The 27,533-nt window shown below is 45.7% G+C and overlaps 2 protein-coding genes across 3 annotated transcripts in view; one reads left to right on the top strand and one right to left on the bottom strand.

Annotated features, from left to right (window-relative positions):
* LOC142245625 (uncharacterized) overlaps positions 1–27,533 on the top strand; it is a 62,465-nt gene that overhangs the window by 1,917 nt on the left and 33,015 nt on the right. The window contains exons 3-5 of one of the 2 annotated variants that reach the window (XM_075318505.1): positions 5,227–5,526; positions 13,009–13,116; positions 23,394–23,564. In XM_075318505.1, the coding sequence (XP_075174620.1) occupies positions 5,227–5,526; positions 13,009–13,116; positions 23,394–23,564 (579 nt within the window). The remainder of the gene's footprint in view (positions 1–5,226; positions 5,527–13,008; positions 13,117–23,393; positions 23,565–27,533) is intronic. The other variant, XM_075318506.1, reaches the window with a different exon arrangement.
* LOC142245626 (natural cytotoxicity triggering receptor 3 ligand 1-like) overlaps positions 1–27,533 on the bottom strand; it is a 140,342-nt gene that overhangs the window by 104,084 nt on the left and 8,725 nt on the right. The window lies entirely within an intron of this gene.

The following is a 27,533-nucleotide window of genomic DNA, read 5'->3' as shown; positions in this document are numbered from 1 at the left end:
GGATCTATTCCTATATATTATAGAGTCATTACACACAGAGGGATCTATTTGTATATATTATATAGAGCCATTACACACAGAGGGATCTATTCCTATATATTATATAAAGTCATTACACACAGAGGGATCTATTCCTATATATTATATAGAGTCATTACACACAGAGGGGTCTATTCCTATATATTATATAGTGTCATTACACGCAGAAGGATCTATTCCTGTATATTATATAGTCATTACACGCAGAGGGATCTATTCCTATATATTATATGGAGTTATTACACACAGAGGGATCTATTTGTATATACTATATAGAGTCATTACACACAGAGCGATCTATCTCTATGTATTATATAGTCATTACACACAGAGGGATCTATTCCTATATATTATATAGAGTCAGTACACACAGAGGGATCTATTCCTATATATTATATAGAGTCATTACACACAGAGGGATCTATTCCTATATATTATATAGAGTCATTACACACAGAGGGATCTATTTCTATATATTATATAGAGTCATTACACACAGATGGATCTATTCCTATATATTATGTAGAGTCATTACACACAGAGGGATCTATTCCTATATATTATATAGACTCATTACACACAGAGGGATCTATTTCTATATATTATATAGAGTCATTACACACAGAGGGATCTATTTCTATATATTATATAGAGTCATTACACACAGATGGATCTATTCCTATATATTATGTAGAGTCATTACACACAGAGGGATCTATTTCAAGTGTTTATTTCTGTTAATGTTGATGATTATGGCTTACAGCCAATGAAAACCCCAAAGTCATTATAGTCAGAAAATTAGAATATTATATAAGACCAACTGAAAAAATTATTTTAGACTTATTTTAGAAATGTTGGTGCCTTCTGAAAACTCTGTAGAGTAAATGCCCCAATACTTGGTCGGGTCCTTTTGCATGAATTCCTGCATCAATGCGGCAATGTGGCATGGAGGTGATCAGCCTGTGGCGCTGCTGAGGTGTTATGGAAGCCCAGGTTGCTTTCACCTTCAGCTTGTCTGCATTGTTGGCTCTGGTGTCTCTCATATATTCTCTATGGGGTTTAGGTCAGGCGACTTTGCTGGCCAATCAAGCACAGTGATACCGTGGTTAGTAAACCAGGTATTGGTACTTTTAGCAGTGTGGACAGGGGCCAAGTCCTGCTGGAAAATGACCTTTCCATCTACAAAAAGCTTGTCTGCAGAGGGAAGCATGAAGAAGTGCTTTAAAATTTCCTGGTAGATGGCTGCGCTGACTTTGGTCTTGATAAAACACAGTGGAGCTACACCAGCAGATGACATGGCTCCCAAACCATCACTGATTGTGGAGACTTCACACTAGACCTCAGCAGCTTGGATTGTGGCCTCCACTCTTCCTCCAGACTCTGGGACCGCGATTTCCAAATAAAATGCAAAATTTACTTTCATCTGAAAACATCACCTTGGACACTGAGAACAGTCCAGCTCCATTTCTCCTTGGCTCAGGTAAGACGCCTCTGGCGTTGTCTATTGGTCATGAGTGGCCTGACACAAGGAATGTGACACTTGTAGCCCATGTCCTGGATACGTCTGTGTGTGGTGGCTCTTGAAGCACTGACTCCAGCAGCGTCCACTCCTTGTGAATCTACACCAAATTTATGAATGGCCTTTTCTTAACAATCCTATCAAGGCTGCGGTTATCCCGGTTGCTTCTGCACCTTTTACTACCACACTTTTTCCTTCCACTCAACCTTCCATTAATATGCTTGGATACAGCACTCTATGAACAGCCGACTTCTTTAGTAATGACATTTGTGGCTTACCCTCCTTGACATTTGTTGCTTACTCATGGAAAAAGACTACACGTCGAAAAGCGTGTAGGGTTCTACATGTTTGGCCAGTTAACGACTACCATTTTTGACTAATTTATTTATCACTTCACCTCCTTCCTGTGCTAATTCTTATGCACTAGCGGTAGCGGTAGATTTATTGTGTTGTACTTTGGGGTCTTCTGTATTAATATATGATATTGTTCATATGCAGTGAGTTTATTTTGATTCTATATTATTTTTAATGGATTTCTCCATCTGTCATTATATTGACCTGTCCATATGTGTGTTTTTGTCCTCACTTTTTCATCTGCTGTCATCATGTCCATCTAAATTTTAATTATATTACTAATAAAAAACTAATATTTTTTATCTCAAGTATATTTTTTGCGCATTTTTTCCATGAGTTCTAATTGTTTAGCACTGACGCAGGGCCTGTACTGTGTTTTGGCAGATAGCCTCTATATTATTGGCCTTCTGTGAAGAAGGTTTTGATCTTCCCCATGATTGTGTAGCCTACTGAACCAGACTAAGGAACCATTTCAATGTTTAGGAAGCCTTTGCAGGTGTTTTGTGGTAATTAATCTAATTTTCTGACATAATGACTTTTGGATTTTCATTGCCTGTAACCCATAATCATCAACATTAACAGAAATAAACATGTGAAATAGATCCCTCTGTGTGTAATGACTCTATATAATATATACAGTAGGAATAGATCGCTTTGTGTGTAATGACTCTATATAATATATAGGAATAGATCTCTCTGTGTAATGACTCTAGATAATATATAGGAATAGATCCCTCTGTGTGTAATGACACTATGTAATATATAGGAATAGATCCCTCTGTGTGTAAAGGCTCTATATAATATATAGGAATAGATCCCTCTGTGTGTAATGACTATATATAATATATAGGAATAGATCCCTCTGTGTGTAATGACTCTATATAATATATAGGAATAGATCCCTCTGTGTGTAATGACTATATATAATATATAGGAATAGATTTCTCTGTGTGTAAGCAGAGCTCATGAATAAGCTGGACTACCTGCAGCTGGACAAGTAGTCCTGTAATGATAATCTCCTGCTGGTTAACCAGTGATTTTTATCAAAACTACACTAAGCAGCCCAGTAAATAACACGTCGTTGCAATCAGGGTGTCTACCCCTACATTATGCTGCTCTCAGATTTGTTAGCAAAAGCCTGGTGACAGATTCCCTTTAATACATCTTCAAAGAGAACTCATTATACTGCCATATTGAGCCTGCATAATATTGCTATTAAATGCCTAGATAATGCCATAAACAAATGTGACGCCACTGGACTACTCAGGTCGTCACAGGGTATTGCACGATCTTCATCTCCCAGTGCAGGACTCAGCCCCCTATTGTTCTGGGTCCCTATCTTGCAGTACTGCCTCCATCAGCATACACAAATCCTAGTGACACCTCGCACCGCACCCTGTCAGGCATACCAGTGGGCTGCTAAGTTGGAATAGGGTCGCCCACCTAGGGGTCAGGCAGGGAGCTGGGAGGTGACAAGTCAGTTGAGTGGTAGCTCTCGAGCTGTGAGGAGCTTGAGGAAGCTGGGAGTTGGAGCTCCCAGGGGGAAGCAGACTAGGTTGCAGATGGTGGTCTGGACCCGGAGGAGTCGGAGACCCGGTCGCGGGAGATTGGGACTGGGTACCTGGACTTAAGCCTGCTTTCCACGTTTCAATTTACTGTGCGATCGCGTTTTCAATCGCACCCGTCCCCATCGTTTGTGCGGCATGGGCAATTTGTTGCCCGTGTCGTACAATGCTGTAACCCCCCCGTCACACGCACTTACCTTCCAAACGACCTTGCTGTGGGCGGCGAACATCCACTTCCTGAAGGTGGAGGGACGTTCGGCGTCACAGCGACGTCACACAGCGGCCAGCCAATAGAAGCGGAGGGGCGGAGATGAGCGCAGAGTAAACATCCCGCCCACCCCCTTCCTTCAGCATTGGCGGCGGCGGCGGCAGCTGCAGGTAAGCTGCAGTTCATCTTTCCCAGGGTGTCACACGGAGCGATGTGTGCTGCCTCGGGAACAATGAACAACAGGACGTTCGATTTTTAGAAAATGAGTGACGTGTCAATGATGAACGAGAAGGTAAGTATTTCTGCTCGTTCATAGCTGTCACACGCTACGATATCACTAACGATGCCGGATGTGCGTCACTTACGACGTGACCCCGCCGACATTTCATTAGATATATCGTAGCGTGTAAAGCCCACTTTAGTCTTGGAGGATAGCCAGCAACCACAGTTCAATAGCCGGGCTGGGTCCGAAGGCACGTCGGGGTACATGGACCTTAGGTCGGGGAGAAGCTTCAAGCAACCCGGCAATTAACCTGTGGAGGACAGGGCCTATATGGACTGTTTCCACGAAGCTCACAGATCGGGGGCACTAGCGCAATGAGGAGGATAGGGCTTTCCTAGCAAAGCAGCCCACTGAAATCCCAATCATGAGCTCCTGAGAGCAAGCTCCTTTACTACCCATAGTAGGGAGCGGGGCCCGGAAAGCTCCAACTCTAAAAATACTGTGCCCGGAGGCAGGTCACCGACCACCAGGCAGTGCTGCAGGGGATAGGACCCGGACGAGCTCCCCAAGAGGGCAGCGGCATCCAGAGACTTGGTTTACCATGTTGTCAGCGTCTGCTTTTCTTCTGAGTAAATGATTAACCCCTGCAACCAGTGAGCCTGCGCTCCCCTTGCACCCCAAACCATCATCCAGAGTCCCGGGGCCTTCTCCTACCCGTGGAGGGTAACGTCATCTGGCTGCCCCACTCTGTCACCCTCGGTACTCCCAACTGCAGCGGTGGTACTCCCTATTACCTCACACCATGGGTGGCGTCACAAACTACTTAAATTCCCTGTAAATAACCCTCCATCACGTTTCAGTGTGACCCCGATCCCCTGGGTCCGGAGACCCTCGAGCCGCGAGTAGCGACGTCCGGATCTGAGAGGTCCAACCGCTTCTGGGACGGGACGCATCCGGGACACAAAGACTGAGTGTCTATGTAATCAACATTGTATAGGAGTCTGGAGTGACAGTTTTAGGATCGGCCTTAAGGATGGACAAGGCCCAGATAGTGCTGGCTAGTAGCTACGAGTTCTGTATGAGCTGAAGAATGACCTCTGATAATGGTGGAGCACAGCAGGGGCGAATTGTAGAGGATAGAAAGGGGCTGCCGGTTACAAATTTTTCTCAGGATCTTTATGTTACTCTTGTGGTAGATTTTGTCCTGAAATAAACTGCATGCGCCATGTTTTCTGTCAACCATCCAACGTTAGGACCGGACTATTCATATACAGTCACCTGTGTCCATACATTAATGTTTTGTTCTTGTCTTTATCAGCTCCTCCACAGGTGACCATCACAGATAAGACGGTTGTTGTGAATGTAGAGAGCGTCCTACGCTGCTCCGTCACTGGATACTTCCCTATAGACATTGAGGTTAAATGGTTCAAGGGCTCAGAGAGGCTGAGTGATGTTATTTTAGATGATCCCCAGAGGAACCCAGACAAAACCTACAGTGTGGACAGCACCGTGACCATCACACCCACTGAGGAGGACAGAGAGCGGATCTTCTCATGTAGAGTTCGACATTTTTCTCTTACGGATCCTCTGCAGGTAGACTTCCAGCTGGTGTATCACGGTAAGGTAGTATTACCTCAATGCTCAATTATGTTCCTCAATGCTTTCAGAATTATTTCTCTCCAGACTCCTACTATTAGGGGTTCCAGTTAAACAAATTATCACATATCGATCTTAGGTATTTATTACATTTCCGCAAGATTTACCATGAATGATTGATAGGTAGAATGCTTACTTCTGAAATCATCAGCTAACAAAGAAGTTGGGATAACTTAGACTCTAAAGAGAACTTGTTGTCAGGATCAGCAATTAGAAACTAAAGGTATGGGCATAAAGGCACTGTTCTGCTGTTTTAATAGGTACCACAATTGTTTAAAAGAACAGAGTCCTCAGTGGTTGATACCTTTTAATGGCTAACTGAAAAGATGGTAATAATAGCAGCTTTCCAGACTACTCAGGTCTCTTCTTCAGGCTCAGTAATAGGTACCTTTACTGTAGAAATCAGCAGCCTTGCCATCCTTTAATCTCCATTAGACGTTTTGGTGCAAGGAGATGTTTTTGCATCAAGGTGGAACTGTGGATAGGTGTTGTGCTTGCCACTAGACCGAAGGTGCAGTTCACTTGGCTGGGGGAGCCAACTGAACCGGCCGCTGAGTATTTCCCAGGTGCTGGTACGCAGCCGGCAGAGGGCATCCCCATAGGGATCAGCAGGACCCCGGCAGCTGACGCCATGGACACAGCACTGTCTCTGGGTAGAAGGCAGCAGCAGGCAGAGTAGTGGATCCGTCTGGGATGGATGGATGAATGAATGAAAAGGCAGCAACCGGTGCAGATACTTGCGGTGGCAGGTATCGTGATAGCCGGCCGCTGTGGATGGAATCTGCAGCAGCAGCACAGGAGACTGGCACAGCACTGAAATGCAAAGAGACGTCAGCAGCAGTCTACATCACAAAGCAGCACTTAAGGGACCTGACAACTAGTAATGTAAACTCATTGCCCAGGCACTTCTCATAGGGCAGAGGTGCCTTAAGTACCTGCAGCCTTCCAGATGATCTGAAAAGCACTTCCGGGTTAGAAGACGATGCCTCTTTAAGAAGAGGGGCGTTGCTGCGGGCGTGCCCTACGGGCAGGGGCCGGAAGCCTGCATGGTATGCAGACACTCTGGGAGACAGCACCATGGTACGGAGATGGAACTACTGCCGCAAGACGCCCAGACGGGTGGGGAAACTGATGTCACTGCCAGGGGACGGGGACAAAAGAGTGCGAGAACGCTGGTTTGGTGTTATAGTACCCTCCTTACGGCTCCCTTTTTCAGGAATCTCTTAAGGAGACTAGGGGCATTGATATTTTCCCTTGATTCCCATGACCTCTCCCCAGGGCTAAACCCCTTCCAGTCCATCAGGTAGTAGGTTTTACCTCTGACCTCTTTTACCGAAAGGATGGCTTTTACCTCATAGGTGTCTTCATCACTGACCAAAGGCGGTGAGGTACTAGGAGCCCTGAGACAAAGGCACAGGATGACAGGCTTGAGGAGTTACACATGGGACAAGTTGGGGATGTGTAGAGAGGTCGGGAGCTTCCTTTATCTGCTGGAGCACATCGAAGGGACCAATAAATCGGGGACCCAACTTGCAAAAAAGCAACTTGAGAGTGACGTATCTGAAGAGAGATATACCTTGTCTCCTGTCAAGAATGAAGGAGGGTCTAGGTGTCTTTTGTCATCATGCCTCTTCATATGGATGGAGGACTGCTCCCGGGAGGACTTGGTCTCCGCCCAGATGTCAGAAAATGTCTTGATGAGGGAATCGGCTGCAGATTTGCCGCAGGTGAGCGCCACCGGGAACAGGATTCTGGGTTGTTGGCCATATACTATTTGTAAAGGATACTTAGCGGAGGACTCACTCACGTGATTGTTATAGGAAAACTCTACCCAAGGAAGGAGCTTGAACCAGTCACTGTGATGATTGTTGAGGAAGTGCCACAGAAAGTTCATCAGGATCTGTTTTACCCATTCCACTTAGCCATTGGACTGCAGATCGTAGGCTGACGAGAAGTCCAAGGTGACATCCAGCAACTTGCAGGTAGCCCTCCAGAATTGAGACGTAAACTGGGCACTCCATCGGATACAATATGGAGTGGTAGACCATGCAGCTGGAAGATTTGCTGGATGAAGTGCTCAGCAAGAACTGGAGCGGAGGGCAATCCAGACAGTGGCGTGAAATGGACAATTTTAGAGAATCTGCCCACCGCTACCCAGATGACAGTGCAACCGGAGGGCTTCAGCAGATCTGTAATAAAGTCTATCTTGATGTACTGCCTAAGAAGCAGATGGTACCGGAAAAGGGAGCAGTGGACCAGCAGGATTCTTCTTAGGTGATTTGTTGCGAGCACATGAAAGACAGGCTAACACAAGCGCCAGGACATCATGTTGCAATGTAGGCCACCAATACTGCAGTGAAAACAGCTGCAATGACTTCTGTCCATCGTGATTGGCCAGCCGGGAGGAATGACCCTACAGAAGAACTTACTTCCTGTCTGCTTCAGCAACGAGTGTCTTATCAAGAGGAACCTGGGACACGTCTATATGAGACGCTGTAACCATCCTGGAAGGCTCGATTATGTGTTGAGGCTCTTCCTCCTGATCGGCCAACATAAATGACCGTGACAACGCATCAGATTTGACATTCTTCTCAGCAGGGCGGAAATGCAGTACGAAATTGAAGCAAGTGAAGAATGACGACCACCGGGTTTGGAGTGAGTTCAACCTCAGTCGACTGTATGTAGGCCAAGTTCTTGTGGTCAGAGTAGATGATGACAGGGTGCATAGCTCCCTCCAACAGATAGTGCCATTCCTCCAGAGCCATCTTGATTGCCAACAGTTCCTGATCGCCATTTGAGTACTTGCGCTCGGCTGGGAAGAAAGTCCTAGAAAAAAATCCGCTGGTTACAGGCTTATCCATATCTGACTTTTGTGTGAGAACCACACCAGCACCGGACGAAGGCCTGCTTGACGAATATAAAGGTGTCTTCGGCTTCTGGGATCCATGCTTTCAGATTCACCCCTCTGTGTGCCATGGCCGAGATGGGAAGGACCAGGGATGAAAACCGCGGGAAGAACTGCCTGTAATAATTAGCGAACCCAAGGAACCGCTGGATCATTTTCAGACTATAGGGATGAGGCCACTTCAATATCGTCAACAGCTTGTCCGGATCCATCCTCAGGCCAGTATCCAAGATGATGTAACCCAAGAAAGGCAGAGAGGATTGCTCAAAGAGGCATTTCTCATATTTGGCATACAAACGGTTCCCCATAACCTCTGCAGGACTTGACGAACATTCCTTCTGTGTGTAGGAGATCCCGGAAAATATCGTTGATGAATTCTTGAAAGACTGCTAGGGCATAGCGGAGCCCGACCGTATCCGAATCAGATTGTATGCATCATGGAGGTCCAGCTTGTAGAAGATCCTGGATCCACGGAGTCGGTTGAACAATTCTGGTATAAGTGGCAGCGGATAATTGTTCTTGACTGTAATTTGGTTGAGCCCTCTGTAGTCAATACATGGTCGAAGATACCCGTCCTTTTTCTTAACAAAGAAGAAACTGGTTCCAGCCGGTGAGGAAGATTTTTGAATGAAACCTCTTGCCAGATTCTCCTTTATGTATTTAAAATAGCAACAAGAAGAGGAGATAAAAACTCCCCCAAAAATGTATTATAAAATGTACTCACAGCAAAAAAGGGCAACCAGTCCATTAGCCCAGGCCAACACATCTAATGCACAAACAGGATGCAGACAAGCCTCTCAACATGATGGACACTTCACAGGTGCAAGGTAAATTGCACACTAGTGGCGCGCATAGGGCACTGTTCACACTTGTATGCGCATGGTGTCCAGCCAGCAACCTATTACCACGCCCTTACTATTAGATTAGGCGGGTTACTCGGACACTACTCACTGCAGCACGTAAGGGACAGAAATTCCACTATGCACGGCCGTATTAAGAGGCCCGGCTGCACTCCGCATAATCAAAGTGCAAAAAAATACATATAAAATATATGTGAGGTATTAGTTTGTAAATTGGCCAATGTACGTAAGCCCACAATCCTCATCACGGATCCTCACGCTTGCGGGTCCCTACACTGATAAATATCAAAAATATTTTATATTGTATTATATTTTATACAATAAAATACATATATATTTTATATGTATTTTTTTGCACTTTGATTATGCGGGGTGCAGCCGGGCCTCTTAATACGGCCGTGCATAGTGGAATTTCTGTCCCTTACGTGCTGCAGTGAGTAGTGTCCGAGTAACCCGCCTAATCTAATAGTAAGGGCGTGGTAATAGGTTGCTGGCTGGATACCATGCGCATACAAGTGTGAACAGTGCCCTATGCGCGCCACTAGTGTGCAATTTACCTTGCACCTGTGAAGTGTCCATCATGTTGAGAGGCTTGTCTGCATCCTGTTTGTGCATTAGATGTGTTGGCCTGGGCTAACTGGACTGGTTGTCCTTTATGTATTTGAATATGGCTATTATCTCGGCCTGTGACAGAGGATAAATACAATCCCGTGGAGTACTAGACCCAGGCAGTAGGTCAATAGGACAGTCGTATAGTTTGCGTGGCAACAGAGTCTCGGCCTTTTTCTTGTCAAAGACATCCACATAGGCCCAGTAGGCAGACGGCATACCCGGAAGATTACAGGGTCTCACAGGCAGTCAAGGAGGTTGCACGGAAACAAGACAGCTTCCATGGCAGGTGTGACCCCCCCAGAGCACATCCCCTGATCTCCAGTCCAGAACCGGTTTATGCTTCCGAAGCCATGGTAGACCCAGCAACATGGGATGTAACATTCCCAGAAGGAAGGCAATTCTCCTTGTATGTAGCATTCCCACATGTAGGACAACTTCCTCAGTGACAAACTGGATGGCCTCGGGTAGAGGCTTTCTATCCACCAACAGCTCCGTAATGGGAGTATGCAGCTGATGCACAGGAATCCGTACCGATCCACTATTGCCTGCTGTATAAAATTCCTGTCAGCACCGGAGTCCAAATGGGCCACTTCAGAAAACCGGGAGTTGCCGCTAGTTACAGACAGTCACATATAGAGGTGAAGGATTTGCAATCACCTAGGGCACCCCTCCTACTGACCCTAGGCTGGGAAGTTTCCCGGCTTCTTGGGAAATAAGCAGATTAGGTGCATGGAGCTTCTGCAGTAAAAGCACTCTTCACTGGTGCAATGCGATAGGTCTTCTGGCGATGCAGGCTGGACGCAATTGATCTACCTCCATAGGCTCGGAGGATACAGCTGGGGTTACTGGTAGCAGGGGACTCTCTGGACCGTTCTTTTAACCGGAGTTTGATGAGGATAGCCAGTGATATTAGGTCTTCCAGAGAAGAGGGCACATCTCAGCCTGCTAATTCGTCCTTTATTCTTCCAGACAACCCTCCCAGAATATAGCTAACGGAGCTTCATTGTTTTAGCCTAATTCGGAAGACATTGTGCGGAATCGGACGGCATGTTGCCCTGCTCCCTTGGGGGGGAGTCTGAGTAGCAAGGATGTGAACGAAGAAACTCAGCCTGCCTCATCAAACACCTTACGGAAATGTTTCAAGAAGAGTGGTAGACTCTGGGTAATCGGGGTCATTTCTTTCCCATAAAGGGTTAATCCATGCCAGGGCTTCACTACTCAAGTGTGACATCATAAAGGCCACCTTAATCCAATCCAAGGGGAACAGGTGTGACAGCAGCTTGAAATGCAGGGAGCACTGGTTTATGAAGCCTCTGCATAACTGGGGATTGCCATTAAAGGCGTGGAGGAGACAACAAGAAGAGACCGGCACTTGGAGCCGGGATAGCTACTCAAGTAGGAACCACGGCCAGTACCGCAATAGACAGAGACATGGCTTGGAAGCAGGCATCCAGAGACTGAAGATGAGTCTCATCCCATTCTGTTGTTCATGTTGCCGGACCACCTCTTGTTGCAGGTCGGCAAGTTGAGTGGAGCCAGGGCAAGAGGATTCCATGACCTGGGCAAACTTTTATGCTCGCAAGCATTGTTTAGTAGGACCACTAGACCGGAGGTACAGTTCACTTGCTTGGGGGAACCAATTGAACCAGCCACTGGGTCTTCTCTAGACGCTGGTAAGCAGCCCCAGCTGGCGTAGATGGAATTGGCAGCGGCAGCACAGCAGACTGGCACAGCACTGAAATGCAAAGAGACATCAGCAGCAGTCTACAGGACAAAGCAGCACTTAAGAGACCTGACAACTAGCAATGTAAGTAACTCATTGCCCAGGCACCTCCCATATGGCAGAGGTGCCTTAAGTACCTGCAGCCTCCCAGCTGGTGTAAGTATCTTCAAACTGTTTAAAATACATATTTTCATATTAAAAATTAAATGTTTTTGTGTTATGTTTACTATCACGTGTAGCTGTTTTTATTTGTTTCATTAAAAAACTTTTTATTGAAATGTTTTTTACTTGTGATGTAATGTGAATGTGGATTATATTAGTTTTCAAATAATAAATATCAGAGTGGTCCTTAGTTTCTGATGAACCAAGTATCCTGGGCAGGGTCTGCCTTTCAAATCCCAGTTTGCGCTGATGTTACCAAACATGTTCCAATTGTAATGTGGTAGCATATCCAAACCATATTCCAATATTAAAAATCCCTTTGATACTGACTTTGTAGAAGTTTTTGCTTTCTATAGTCATCCCCTGTAGACTGTGAGCCCTCGCAGGCAGGGTCTTCTCTCCTCCTGTAGACTGTGAGCTCTCGCGGGCAGAGTCCTCTCTCCTCCTGTAGACTGTGAGTCCTCACGGGCTATGTACTCTCTCCTCCTGTAGACTGCGAGTCCTCATGGGCAGGGTCATCTTTCCTCCTGGAGATCCTGAGCCCTCACAGGCAGGGTCCTTTCTTCTGCTGTAGACTGTGAGCCCTCGCGGGCAGGGTCCACTCTCCTCCTGTAGACTGTGAGCCCTCACGGACAGGATCCTGTCTCCTCCTGTAGACTGTGAGCCTTCGCGGACAGGGTCCACTCCCCTCCTGTAGACTGTGAGTCCTCGGGGACAGGGTCCTCTCTCCTCCTCTAGACTGTGAGCCCTCGCAGGCAGGGTCTGCTTTCCTCCTGTAGACTGTGAGTCCTCGGGGGACAGGGTCCTCTCTCCTCCTGTAGACTGTGAGCCCTCGCGGGCAGGGTCCTCTCTCCTCCTGTAGACTGTGAGCCCTCGCAGGCAGGGTCCTCTCTACTCCTGTAGACTGTGAGCCCTCGCGGGCAGGTTCCTCTCTCCTCCTGTAGACTGTGAGCCCTCGCGGTCAGGGTCCTCTCTCCTCCTGTAGACTGTGAGCCCTCGCGGGCAGGGTCCTCTCTCCTCCTGTAGACTGTGAGCCCTCGCAGGCAGGGTCCTCTCTCTTCCTATAGATTGCAGTGTATTGTTCATGATTATTGTACTTTGTCTCTAATACCCCTTTTCACATGGAATAAACGGCATTGTAATAATAAATAATAATACTTGTTTATTCTTCTATTTCTACAGACAGAAGCTCAGTGGCCAGGATCATCGCTGCTTGTTCTGTCTCTGTGATTATACTGATAATTATCATCGCCGGTGTTCTGTGGCGGAGACGAAAACCATGGGAAAGAGGTATTGTACACTGTGTGCAGAATTATTAGGCAAGTTGTATTTTAGAGGATTTTTTTTATTATTGATCAACATTTATGTTCTCAATCAACTCAAAAGACTCATAAATATCAAAGCTTAATATTTTTGTAAGTTGTTCTACTCCTTCCTGCTTTTTCCACGTGACGCCCAGTCACTGGCTGGCTGACGTCATTTTTGTATACGTGGCACCTCTCTTTAGTAGTATATATGTATCTCCTGGCAGCAGCATGTATTATGCTGTTCTTTTCCTTGTCCTCATGAAGAAGGCGGATATGCCTTTGAAACACGTTGACCTGTCCTAAATAAAGAAAAGAATTTATCATATCGTCTGGCATCGTGGTTTTTTGCGCAGCGTGAACCCGACTCTCCTACCCACCGTTGTGTTTTTTCCAATATTCATCATCACTGAGCTTCATGACCCATGTAGAGAGACATAGAGATGTGACCTTCATCTGTGGAGTTGTCTGAGATCACCATACGGACAAGAAGACGTTTCACTGCAGCATGATTTATGGTGAGATCTGACTTTTATATGGCCTGACATTCATACAATTATCATGTTGCTATTCTGAGCTTTGTAAGATCTGGATATAAAGTATATATTGCTAAAAATGAATCTACAGTATATTGTCCATTCAGTTTATAGAATGGAAAGTAAATTAAATGTTCACTAGTTTTCTTTCTGTAATCTACATAAACCAGGAGGCAAGTGGCCAATGTACAGTGGGGAAAAAAGTATTTATTCAGCCACCAATTGTGCAAGTTCTCCCCCTTATAAATATGAGATTTGCCTGTAATTGACATCAGAGGTAACCACAACTAAGAGAGACAAAATGAGAAGACAAATCCAGAAAATCACCGCGTCTGATTTGGCAAGACTTTTTTTTTTTTTTCAAAATTATGGTGGAAAATAAGTATTTAGTCACCTAAAAACATGCACGATTTCTGGCTCTCACAGACCTGTAACTTCTTCTTTAAGAGGCTCCTCTGTCCTCCACTCATTACCTGTAGTAATGGCTCCTGGTTGAACTTGTTATCAGTATAAAAGACACCTGTCCACAACCTCACACAGTCACACTACAAACTCCACTATGGTGAAGACCAAAGAGCTGTCGAAGGACACCAGAAACAAAATTGTAGCCCTGTACCAGGCTGGGAAGATTGAATCTGCAATAGGCAAGCAGCTTGGTGTGAAATCAACTGTGGGAGCAATAATAAGAAAATGAAGAAAATGGAAAAAGACATACAAGACGACTGGTAATCTCCCTCAATCTGGGGCTCCACGCAAGATCTCACCATGTGGGGTCAAAATGATCACAAGAACGGTGAACAAAAATCCCAGAACCACACGGGGGGACCTAGTGAATGACCTGCATAGAGCCGGGGCCACCATAACAAAGGCTACCATCAGTAACACACTATGCCGCCAGGGACTCAGATCCTGCAGTGCCAGACATGTTCCCCTGCTTAAGCCAGTACATGTCCAGGCCTGTCTGAAGTTTGCTAGAGAGCATTTGAATTATCCAGAAGAGTATTGGGAGAATGTCATATGGTCTGATGAAACCAAAGTAGACCTGTTTGTTAGAAAGAAAACTCGTTGTGTTTGGAGGAGACAGAATGCTGAGTTGCATCCAAAGAACACCATACCTACTGTGAAGCATGGGGGTGGCAACATCATGCTTTGGTGCTGTTTCTCTGCAAAGGGACCTGGACGACAGATCCGTGAATGGGGCCATGTATCGTGAGATTTTGAGTGCAAGCAAACCTCCTTCCATCAGCAAGGGCATTGAAGATGAAACGTGGCTGAGTTTTTCAGCATGATAATGATCCCAAGCACACCGCCAGGGCAACAAAGGAGTAGCTTCATAAGAAGCATATGAAGGTCCTGGAGTGGCCTAGCCTGTCTCCAGATGTCAAACCCATAGAAAACCTTTGGAGGGAGTTGAAAGTCCGTGTTGCTCAGCGACAGGCCCAAAACATCACTGCTCCAGAGGAGATCTGCATGGAGGAATGAGCCAACATGTTAAGGTGAACTCTTAACCAGAGATCACTAGTTGCCTACTGCCTGGTCTAATTGGTGTGGGTCGAGTGCATGCTTGAAAAATGAGATCAGACACAGTCGGATATTCATCTTTCCTCGACAGAAGTCAGCCCATGCTCTGCTTTATTACAACTGAGCTTGCTCTGATATAACCTTGCAAAGGGGCATGTCCGGATGTGTTCATTGGTCAGTGGGTCGAACAATGTATTAGTCCATGAGCTGATTGGTAGGCGTCATTGTAGGCGGGTCTATGATATCATTGGATGGATCCATGGCGATGGTGATGGGAGGGACGTCATCTGGTGGATCCATGCTGGATGGTCTGGTCTGTAATGTCATCTGATCTTTGGTTTGGTCTTCTCTTATATGGTATCTTCTTACACCTGGACATTCCTTGCATTCCAGGCAAGGTGTGGAGAAACAGGCAATGACAGCCACCTTTATATCTGTGTCATGTATATGATCTGAACCCTGAATTATGTAAGGCAAATCAACATATTTCCCACAATGCTCTATGTCCAGAGGTTAATTATTTCATTTTATGGCTCTCCTCAACAAACATACCCCCAACAGTGTGTGCTAACTTTGTGAAGACTTACAGAAAACGTTTATCTCTGTCATTGCCAACAAAGGATATAGAACAAAATATTGAGATGACCTTTTGTTATTGACCAAATACTTATTTTTCACCACAATTTGAAAATAAAATCTTCCAAATCAGGATTTTCTGGATTTGTTTTCTCATTTTGTCTCTCATAGATGTGGTCACCTCTGATGTCAATTACAGACAAATCTCATCTTTATAAGGGGGAGAACTTGCACAATTGGGGGCTGACAAATACTTTTTTTCCCCACTGTAACTAGACCATTGTTTCTGTCAGTTAATGTTGTGAATATTTTTGTTTTATTGGATTTTTATTCCTAGCACAAAAGTCAAGTATTTTCTTGCGTAGACCATTTGGCTCCTAATGTCATTTGTCAGTCCCCATCTAGGCTATTTCTGACAGTTTCATACACAATGAATGGCGAGAAGGCTGAGTATGGGACCCCCAGCGATATACAAGTTACTCCCTATCTAGTCAATAGGCAACTACTTAGTTTTTTTGGGAATAATCTTTTAGTTGTACATCTAGTGCAGGATACTGCGCATCACAGACACACCACAGATTATCTACAGTACCATACTGCGAACCTATTGTTGGGACCCCTAAATATACACCAGGACACCATCATTCACACTTACGAACAATACCAATTTGGCTTGGACAATTCCAATGAGCAGCAATGATAAACCTGGCTCACTATCTGGTTGGGTGCTCTGGAGAAAAATAGCCACTAAAAATAGAAATATAGTTCCGGCGCACTTTGAAGAAAATAAGGCAGAAAGTCTTGGATGGTGCTGAATAAGTTTTTATTGAACACGAAAAGTAAAGTCTGTCCCCACATTTCGGTCCAAATAGGACCTTTCTCAAGGGTTCTATCAGACTAAACCATTGGAATCAGTAATCAAATTGCATCAAAAATGAAACCGCATGGGGTCATCATAGACATGAAGATGCTAGTTTAGGTACTGTAACCATGTGACAAAGTTTCCACATAGGCAATTCTATGATACCGGGAGGAGCCGTACTAGGATGTCTTAAGGAAGCGGGAGACTAAAGTCCTGCAGCCAGCCAGGACGCTCCTACCCAGACACAGGCACTGTCCAGCGCTCCCTATATTTCTCCTGACTAGAGTTGAGCGCGGTTCGAGGTTCTCCAGTTCGCGGCTCGAGTGATTTTGGGGCCTGTTCTAGATCGAACTAGAACTCGAGCTTTTTTGCTAAAGCTCGATAGTTCTAGATATGTTCGAGAACGGTTCTAGCAGCAAAAAAAACAGCTAATTCCTAGCTGGCTTTCCGCTGTAATAGTGTAAGTCACTCTGTGACTCACACTATTATGACATTTCAGTGTATAGTGTGCGGGAACAGCGCATTCAGATCACTGCTGTTTGGATAATGGCGATCGCCATTCTTTTTTTTTTCCTTGTCTTCCTTCCCTAAGCGCGCGCGTGTAGTGGGGTGGGCCAGCATGTCAGCCAATCCCAGACACACACACAGCTAAGTGGACTTTTAGCCATTTTAGCCACAACGGCATGTGTGATAGGGTGTCCATGTCACATGTCCCTGCATTATAAAAACGGACATTTTCCTCCAGCACGCCATTATCTGCCTTCTGCGTCCTTGGTGTCAGTCACCGCTGGCGCAGCTCCTATCGCCGATACTGCTGTGTACGCTCTATACACAGCGCTGGACAGCTTAGGGATAGCACTTTCTATCAGTCCTTTTAAGGGCTCGTACCGGCAGGGTCAGAGCCATAGGTGACAGGTCCGTGAAAACAGAGTTTAACAGCTACACAAGATGACAGCGTCTGTGTAGCTAAGGTCAGGGATTTCCTCGCTGCATTTCCCCATTAGGAGGGATAGAAAGGCAGGCTTCCTTTCCTCTACCCAGAGACCCACAACCCTGCCACTGTACCCTCCTGCCCTTTGCACACTCAAACTCATTGTTACTAAGCCATTATACTAGCAAACACTGAGTGAACTTAGTGGCATCCTAAACGTGGCTGTTGGACTTCTGTATCGTCCCACAAGTGCAAATATATTTGCAGCACGTCTGCCTGCATTGCACACTCAAACTCATTGTTACTAAGCCATTATACTAGCAAACACTGAGTGAACTTAGTGGCATCCTAAACGTGGCTGTTGGACTGCTGTATTGTCCCACAAGTGCAAAGATATTTGCAGCACGTCTGCCTGCATTGCACACTCAAACTCATTGTTACTAAACCATTATACTAGCAAACACTCAGTGTACCTAGTGGCATCCTAAACGTGGCTGTTGGACTTCTGTATAGTCCCACTAGTGCAAAGATATTTGCAGCACGTCTGCCTGCATTGCACACTCAAACTGATAGTTACTAAGCCATTATACTAGCAATTTATGCTGCCAGTTTAAGGGCCGTAGTTGCATTGTCAGGGATATCTATTCTTTATTATTCTGCTGTTAATAAAGCTAGACCACCGCTGCAATCTACACCACCTCTCAATTTTTACTACCACATTTTAAGTGCACAATCTTGTCGCAATCAACATGAGTGGCAAAATGACAGATGCTGGTGGAAAGGGGAACAGGCATGTTGGAAAAGGAAAAAAAGGGTTTGTCCGTGGGGAAGGTGGCAAAGCTCCATTAACATCTGCTGAAGATAGACCATCTACCAGCAAAAGTAAGATGTCTACTACTTACCGTGGACAATCCGATGTGCTCCCTTTTTTACGGACACGAACAACAGGAACAAAGGTAGATGATGGCCAAAAAAGGAAAATGCTTGAATGGATCTCAAGTCCAACAAGTGCCCTCTCAGCCACTTCAAGTACCGCATCCAAAAAACACCAGTCCTCTGAGTTGTCATCCCAATCAAACTTGCTTTCTCCCAGCTCTGAAGTCTCCATCCGCCCTGCACAGTATGGTGGAACTGAGATGGCTGAGTCTGCAGAGCTGTTCAGTCACACTATAGCCTGGGAATCAGAGGTCTGCTCCCAAGCTACAGTGAGTACAGACCAGGAAATGGTCTGCAGTGATGCCCAGAACCTTTGTGACTCTGATTCATGCCGTGAGGACCAAGTTTCTGAGCATAATGTTGACCCTTTGTCACAAACTGTAACACCTGTGGTTATAGACAATGAGGAACATACTGATGACGATGAGACGCAGATACCAGATTGTGATGACAACTTAAATATTCGGTCAGGGCAAGAAGAGGCTCGGTCTGAGGGTGAGGGGAGTGCAAACACAACAATTGATGAGGAAGTTCTAGATCCCACCTACTGTAAACCCACAGTCAGGCACTCGAGGAGGTCAACAGAGGCGGTGGAGGAGGATGCAACCGACGACGAAGTTACCTTGCGCCTTCCTGGACAGAGTCGGAGCACTGGTAGCACGTCTACAACTGCATCCTCAGCCACCACTCTGCCTCTGAGCACTAGTCGGGGTGGATCAGCAGGTCGCATGCCCTCTAAGCTTTGCCTAGTCTGGTCCTTTTTTGACATAGAAAAAGATCGCCCAAATTATGTGATGTGTAAAATTTGTCGTGATTCTGTTCGTAGAGGGCAAAACCTCAGCAGTTTGACAACTTCTTCCATGAATTGTCACATGAATAAATATCATAGGTCCCAGTGGGAAGCTCACCATGCTGCAATGCGGCCTACCGGAGCGAACCATCCACCGCCTGCCCCTTCCAGTGCATCCGCGTGCTCTTCATCTTCTAGGACTGTGAGGACAGCTGTCACACCTGGTTTTCCACGCACAACTTCCACCACTGTAACCGCAACAGGCAGTTTGCTGGTAGGTCGTCAGTTGGTTTGGAAGGGGAAACAAGTGCGTGTGTACAGCTCTCTCAGACATCGATAGCACCAACGTTGGATGAAGGCAACATCATGTCTACGCCTGCACTTTCCTCACAAAGCTGCATTTTTCCAGGGACACCCTACTCAACACCGTCTACACACAGCAGCCAGATCTCTGTCCCTCAGATGTGGACAAATAAAAGGCCATTTCCTGCAACCCATGACAAAGCTAAGAGGTTGACTTTATCCCTCTGTAAGCTCTTGGCTACTGAAATGCTGCCTTTCCGCCTGGTGGACACACAGGATTTTAGAGACCTTATGTCTGTCGCTGTGCCCCAGTACCAGATGCCCAGTCGCCACTACTTCTCTAAGAAAGGTGTGCCCGCGCTACACCAGCATGTCGCACACAACATCACCTCTTCCTTGAGAAACTCTGTGTGTGAACGGGTGCATTTTACCACCGATACTTGGACCAGTAAGCATGGACAGGGACGTTACATGTCGCTGACTGGGCACTGGGTAACTATGGTGATAGATGGTGAAGGGTCTGCTGCACAAGTCTTGCCGTCCCCACGACTTGTGTGTCAATCCTCTGTCTGTCCAAGTTCCGCCACTGCTTCTGCCTCCTCCACCTCATCTGTGTCCTCCACCTCCGCCCCAAGCCTGCCTGGTCAGGCCACCAGCTTTCTCACTGCGCAGAAGGAATCATGCACCCCTCATTACTATGCTGGCAGCAGAGCGCAACGTCATCAGGCGGTCTTTAGCTTGACATGTCTTGGGAATAAGAGTCACACAGCTGAGGAGTTGTGGTCAGCTCTGCGGTCCGAGTTTAATAAATGGTTGTCTCCACTCAACCTGCAGCCTGGTAAGGCCGTGTGCGACAATGCTGCAAACCTGGGTGCGGCCCTTCGCCTGGGCAAGGTGACACGCGTACCTTGTATGGCTCACGTGTTGAACCTTGTTGTCCAGCAATTTTTAACACACTATCCCGGCCTAGATGGCCTTCTGACCAGGGCACGAAAACTGTCTGCTCACTTCCGCCGTTCAAGCGCCGCAGCTGAGCGACTTGCATCGCTCCAGAAGTCTTTCGGCCTGCCGGTTCATCGCCTGAAATGCGATGTGCCGACACGCTGGAATTCGACTCTCCACATGTTACAGCGACTGTGGCAGCACCGCCGAGCCCTGGTGCAATATGTCATGACGTATAGCCTGGGCCAACGAGATGCAGAGGTGGGGAAGATCACCCTGATGGAGTGGTCTCAGATCAAGGACCTATGCACCCTTCTGCACAGTTGGCGACGAATATGTTTAGCGCTGACAATGCCATTATCAGCATGACAATTCCAGTCATTTACATGCTGGAGCACACGCTAAACACTATTCGGAGTCAGGGGGTGGGACAACAGGAAGGGGAGGAACTACAGGAGGATTCATATGCGCAAGACATAACAACATCTCCAAGGTCCAGACGTTCATCATCACCAACGCGGCAGGCATGGGACCATGGGGGACAGGGATTAACAAGGGCGCATGGTAGCAGGCGAAATGTTGAGGAAGGTGCAGGAGAACATGAAGAAATGGAGGACGAACTGTCCATGGAACAAGTCATGGATCCACAAGGAATTTACTACCCCTGTGTCATCCTGGGGAGAGTAAATGCTTGTGGATTTGGAATGTGCTTGATGCAAATCTACCTGTGAAGTGTACAACTAGGGCACAAGTGCTGCCACTGAAGTGGTGGGTGTGTGTGGGGCACAATTTTTGGAAAAAAGGGAGACTCCGCTTGGAGTAACCCTTGCTTACATTGTTTTTTAAAAGGAGCCAAGATGAACAAGTCATGGTTCAGCAAAGACTTTGCTACCTACCCCGGAGTCATCCTGGGGACGGTTAAGTATGGCGTATTTTTGAATGTGCTTGATGCAAATCTAGCTGTAAAGTGTACAACTAGGGCACAAGTGCTGCCACTGAATGGGTGGGTGTGTGTGGGGCACAATTTTTGGAAAAAAAGGGAGACTCCGCTTGGAGTAACCCTTGCTTACATTGTTTTTTAAAAGGAGCCAAGATGAACAAGTCATGGTTCAGCAAAGACTTTGCTACCTACCCCGGACTCATCCTGGGGACGGTTAAGTATGGCGTATTTTTTAATGTGCTTGATGCAAATCTAGCTGTGAAGTGTACAACTAGGGCACAAGTGCTGCCACTGAATGGGTGGGTGTGTGTGGGGCACAATTTTTGGAAAAAAGGGAGACTCTGCTTGGAGTCACCTTGCGGTGTTTTACATGATTTTAGAAGGGCGTGCCATGCCTATATCTGTGTCTCGTCCTCTTTTTCCTCGTTACGCTCTTTTGTTTTCGCATGAGAATTTGTTCTTGTCACTTTCCCATGTGTTTGTGTTGTGTTGTGAGTTGTTTGTCACCTTTTGGACACCTTTGAGGGTGTTTTCTAGGTGTTTTTATGTGAATGCCTGCCATTGTTTCCTATGCGGTTCGAGTTCGGTTCGTCGAACGTTCGACGAACCGAACTCGAACGGGACCTCCGTTCGGCGAACCGACCTCGAGCCGAACCGCGACCGGTTCGCTCATCTCTACTCCTGACATCCTCATCTCCTCTAAGTGGCTTGATACTTATTAGTCCCGTCTTCAGTGACCCGGCCATCCGGCTCTAATCACCGAAATAAGCTGCAATTGCCCGGTTTACCCTGTTATTACAGACTACACTTTAGTCTCCCGCTTCCTTAAGACATCCTAGTACAGCTCCTCCCGGTATCATAGAATTGCCTATGTGGAAACTTTGTGACATGGTTACAGTACCTAAACTAGCATCTTCATGTCTATGATGACCCCATGCGGCTTCATTTTTGGTGCAATTTGATTACTGATTTCAATGTTTTAGTCTGATAGAACCCTTGAGAAAGGTCCTATTTGGACCGAAACGTGGGGACAGACTTTACTTTTCGTGTTCAATAAAAACGTATTCAGCACCACCCAAGACTTTCTGCCTTATTTTCTTCAAGGTGCGCCGGAACTATATTTCTATTTTTAATTCCAATGAGCAGACATCAAGGTGTTTCAGGTGTTTATCTGAAATATTAAGAATTTGCGGTTTGTTGTAAGTGAATTAATTTAATTTAATTGGGTAAAGTATGCCACAAAAACAATTAATAATGACAAAATTGTATAAAACTGGACCTGTATAAATGTGAGATTGTTATGTTGGAACGTAACACCTGTTTGTTTGGCTTCGGTGTTAGAGAAGCTGAAGCTCATTCTACGGCTCTTTTTGCAGTAAAACTCAAACTGTCACAGAAACTAACAGGAAACTTTGTGGAACCTGGAAAAATTAAGTATTTGCTCAGTTTGGAGAAATTGTATCCAAAAAGCATCAAGTTTACCTGTACATGTGCAGAGGGAAAAACAGAAGTTATAATGTTATGGTGAACTCTTAATCAGAGATTACTTGTTGTTCCTCGGTCAGAGGTGGCTCAGAACTGTCTTATTTCAACTGAAGCATGCCCTGATATAACCTTGGAAAGGGGCATGTCCGGATGTGTTCATTGGTCAGTGGGTTGAACAATGTGTTAGTCCATGAGCTGATTTGGTGGGCGTCATCGTAGGCGGGTCTATGACGTCAATGGATGGATCCATGGTGATGGTGATGGGAGAGATGTCATCTGGTGGATCCATACTGATGGTAGGGTCTGTGATGTCATTGCTGGCCATCTTAATTATATCTGAAAACCTGGCTTATGTATAGATAATTGATTTCATTTAACACACTTCTCACAATCCTCTGCATACAGAGGTTAAGTATTTGATCTAATGGCTCTCCTCAACAGTATCATCTACTGACTCCATATCAGAGAATCCTGACAGAACCTACAATGTCTCCAGTGAGGTTGTTATTCCTGAGAATTGTCACAAGGATCCAGGATTCAAAGTACGAGTGACCTGGGAGCATGAATCTATGGAGGAACCAGAATCCCGGGAGCTGTCTATCAGAGACTCAGGTGAGAGGAGAGATATATGGGGTTATATAAGAATCCTGGAGCCGTCTATCAGAGACTCAGGTGAGAGGAGAGATATATGGGGTTATATAAGAATCCTGGAGCCATCTATCATAGACTCAGGTGAGAGGAGAGATATATGGGGTTATATAAGAATCCTGGAGCCGTCTATCAGAGACTCAGGTGAGAGGAGAGATATATGGGGTTATATAAGAATCCTGGAGTCATCTATCAGAGACTCAGGTGAGAGGAGAGATATATGGGGTTATATAAGAATCCTGGAGCCGTCTATCAGAGACTCAGGTGAGAGGAGAGATATATGGGGTTATATAAGAATCCTGGAGCCGTCTATCAGAGACTCAGATGAGAGGAGAGATATTTGGGGTTATATAAGAATCCTAGAGGCATCTATCAGAGACTCAGGTGAGAGGAGAGATATATGGGGTTATATAAGAATCCTGGAGCCATCTATCAGAGACTCAGGTGAGAGGAGAGATATATGGGGTTATATAAGAATCCTGGAGCCATCTATCAGAGACTCAGGTGAGAGGAGAGATATATGGGGTTATATAAGAATCCTGGAGCCATCTATCAGAGACTCAGGTGAGAGGAGAGATATATGGGGTTATATAAGAATCCTGGAGCCGTCTATCAGAGACTCAGGTGAGAGGAGAGATATATGGGGTTATATAAGAATCCTGGAGCCATCTATCAGAGACTCAGGTGAGAGGAGAGATATATGGGGTTATATAAGACTCCTGGAGCCATCTATCAGAGACTCAGGTGAGAGGAGAGATATGGGGTTATATAAGAATCCTGGAGCCGTCTATCAGAGACTCAGGTGAGAGGAGAGATATATGGGGTTATATAAGAATCCTGGATCCGTCTATCAGAGACTCAGGTGAGAGGAGAGATATATGGGGTTATATAAGAATCCTGGAGCCATCTATCAGAGACTCAGGTGAGAGGAGAGATATATGGGGTTATATAAGAATCCTGGAGCCATCTATCAGAGACTCAGGTGAGAGGAGAGATATATGGGGTTATATAAGAATCCTGGAGCCATCTATCAGAGACTCAGGTGAGAGGAGAGATATATGGGGTTATATAAGAATCCTGGAGCCATCTATCAGAGACTCAGGTGAGAGGAGAGATATATGGGGTTATATAAGAATCCTGGAGCCATCTATCAGAGACTCAGGTGAGAGGAGAGATATATGGGGTTATATAAGAATCCTGGAGCCGTCTATCTGAGACTCAGGTGAGAGGAGAGATATATGGGGTTATATAAGAATCCTGGAGCCGTCTATCAGAGACTCAGGTGAGAGGAGAGATACATGGGGTTATATAAGAATCCTGGAGCCGTCTATCAGAGACTCAGATGAGAGGAGAGATATATGGGGTTATATAAGAATCCTGGAGCCGTCTATCAGAGACTCAGGTGAGAGGAGAGATATATGGGGTTATATAAGAATCCTGGAGCCATCTATCAGAGACTCAGGTGAGAGGAGAGATATATGGGGTTATATAAGAATCCTGGAGCCATCTATCAGAGACTCAGGTGAGAGGAGAGATATATGGGGTTATATAAGAATCCTGGAGCTGTCTATCAGAGACTCAGGTGAGAGGAGAGATATATGGGGTTATATAAGAATCCTGGAGCCGTCTATCAGAGACTCAGGTGAGAGGAGAGATATATGGGGTTATATAAGAATCCTGGAGCCATCTATCAGAGACTCAGGTGAGAGGAGAGATATATGGGTTATATAAGAATCCTGGAGCTGTCTATCAGAGACTCAGGTGAGAGGAGAGATATATGGGGTTATATAAGAATCCTGGAGCCATCTATCAGAGACTCAGGTGAGAGGAGAGATATATGGGGTTATATAAGAATCCTGGAGCCATCTATCAGAGACTCAGGTGAGAGGAGAGATATATGGGGTTATATAAGAATCCTGGAGCCATCTATCAGAGACTCAGGTGAGAGGAGAGATATATGGGGTTATATAAGAATCCTGGAGCCATCTATCAGAGACTCAGGTGAGAGGAGAGATATATGGGGTTATATAAGAATACTGGAGCCATCTATCAGAGACTCAGGTGAGAGGAGAGATATATGGGGTTATATAAGAATCCTGGAGCCATCTATCAGAGACTCAGGTGAGAGGAGAGATATATGGGGATATATAAGAATCCTGGAGCCATCTATCAGAGACTCAGGTGAGAGGAGAGATATATGGGGTTATATAAGAATACTGGAGCCGTCTATCAGAGACTCAGGTGAGAGGAGAGATATATGGGGATATATAAGAATCCTGGAGCCATCTATCAGAGACTCAGGTGAGAGGAGAGATATATGGGGTTATATAAGAATACTGGAGCCGTTTATCAGAGACTCAGGTGAGAGGAGAGATATATGGGGTTATATAAGAATCCTGGAGCCATCTATCAGAGACTCAGGTGAGAGGAGAGATATATGGGGTTATATAAGAATCCTGGAGCCATCTATCAGAGACTCAGGTGAGAGGAGAGATATATGGGGTTATATAAGAATCCTGGAGCCGTCTATCAGAGACTCAGGTGAGAGGAGAGATATATGGGGTTATATAAGAATCCTGGAGCCGTCTATCAGAGACTCAGGTGAGAGGAGAGATATATGGGGTTATATAAGAATCCTGGAGCCATCTATCAGAGACTCAGGTGACAGGAGAGATATATGGGGTTATATAAGAATCCTGGAGCCATCTATCAGAGACTCAGGTGAGAGGAGAGATATATGGGGTTAAATAAGAATCCCGGAGCCGTCTATCAGAGACTCAGGTGAGAGGAGGGATATGTGGGGTTATATAAGAATCCTGCAGCCGTCTATCAGAGACTCAGGTGAGAGGAGAGATATATGGGGTTATATAAGAATCCTGGAGCCGTCTATCAGAGACTCAGGTGAGAGGAGAGATATATGGGGTTATATAAGAATCCTGGAGCCGTCTATCAGAGACTCAGGTGAGAGGAGAGATATATGGGGTTATATAAGAATCCTGGAGCCATCTATCAGAGACTCAGGTGAGAGGAGAGATATATGGGGTTATATAAGAATCCTGGAGCATCTATCAGAGACTCAGGTGAGAGGAGAGATATATGGGGTTATATAAGAATCCTGGAGCCATCTATCAGAGACTCAGGTGAGAGGAGAGATATATGGGGTTATATAAGAATCCTGGAGCCATCTATCAGAGACTCAGGTGAGAGGAGAGATATATGGGGTTATATAAGAATCCTGGAGCCGTCTATCAGAGACTCAGGTGAGAGGAGAGATATATGGGGTTATATAAGAATCCTGGAGCCATCTATCAGAGACTCAGGTGACAGGAGAGATATATGGGGTTAAATAAGAATCCTGGAGCCGTCTATCAGAGACTCAGGTGAGAGGAGAGATATATGGGGTTATATAAGAATCCTGGAGCCGTCTATCAGAGACTCAGGTGAGAGGAGAGATATATGGGGTTAAATAAGAATCCCGGAGCCGTCTATCAGAGACTCAGGTGAGAGGAGGGATATGTGGGGTTATATAAGAATCCTGCAGCCGTCTATCAGAGACTCAGGTGAGAGGAGAGATATATGGGGTTATATAAGAATCCTGGAGCTGTCTATCAGAGACTCAGGTGAGAGGAGAGATATATGGGGTTATATAAGAATCCTGGAGTCATCTATCAGAGACTCAGGTGAGAGGAGAGATATATGGGGTTATGTAAGAATCCTGGAGCCGTCTATCAGAGACTCCGGTGACAGGAGAGATATATGGGGTTATATAAGAATCCTGGAGCCATCTATCAGAGACTCAGGTGAGAGGAGAGATATATGGGGTTATATAAGAATCCTGGAGCCATCTATCAGAGACTCAGGTGAGAGGAGAGATATATGGGGTTATATAAGAATCCTGGAGCCGTCTATCAGAGACTCAGGTGAGAGGAGAGA

This window comes from Anomaloglossus baeobatrachus, chromosome 7 (genome assembly GCF_048569485.1).
Source record: "Anomaloglossus baeobatrachus isolate aAnoBae1 chromosome 7, aAnoBae1.hap1, whole genome shotgun sequence".
NCBI lineage: Eukaryota > Metazoa > Chordata > Amphibia > Anura > Aromobatidae > Anomaloglossus > Anomaloglossus baeobatrachus.
This window is presented reverse-complemented; position numbering and strand designations above follow the sequence as displayed.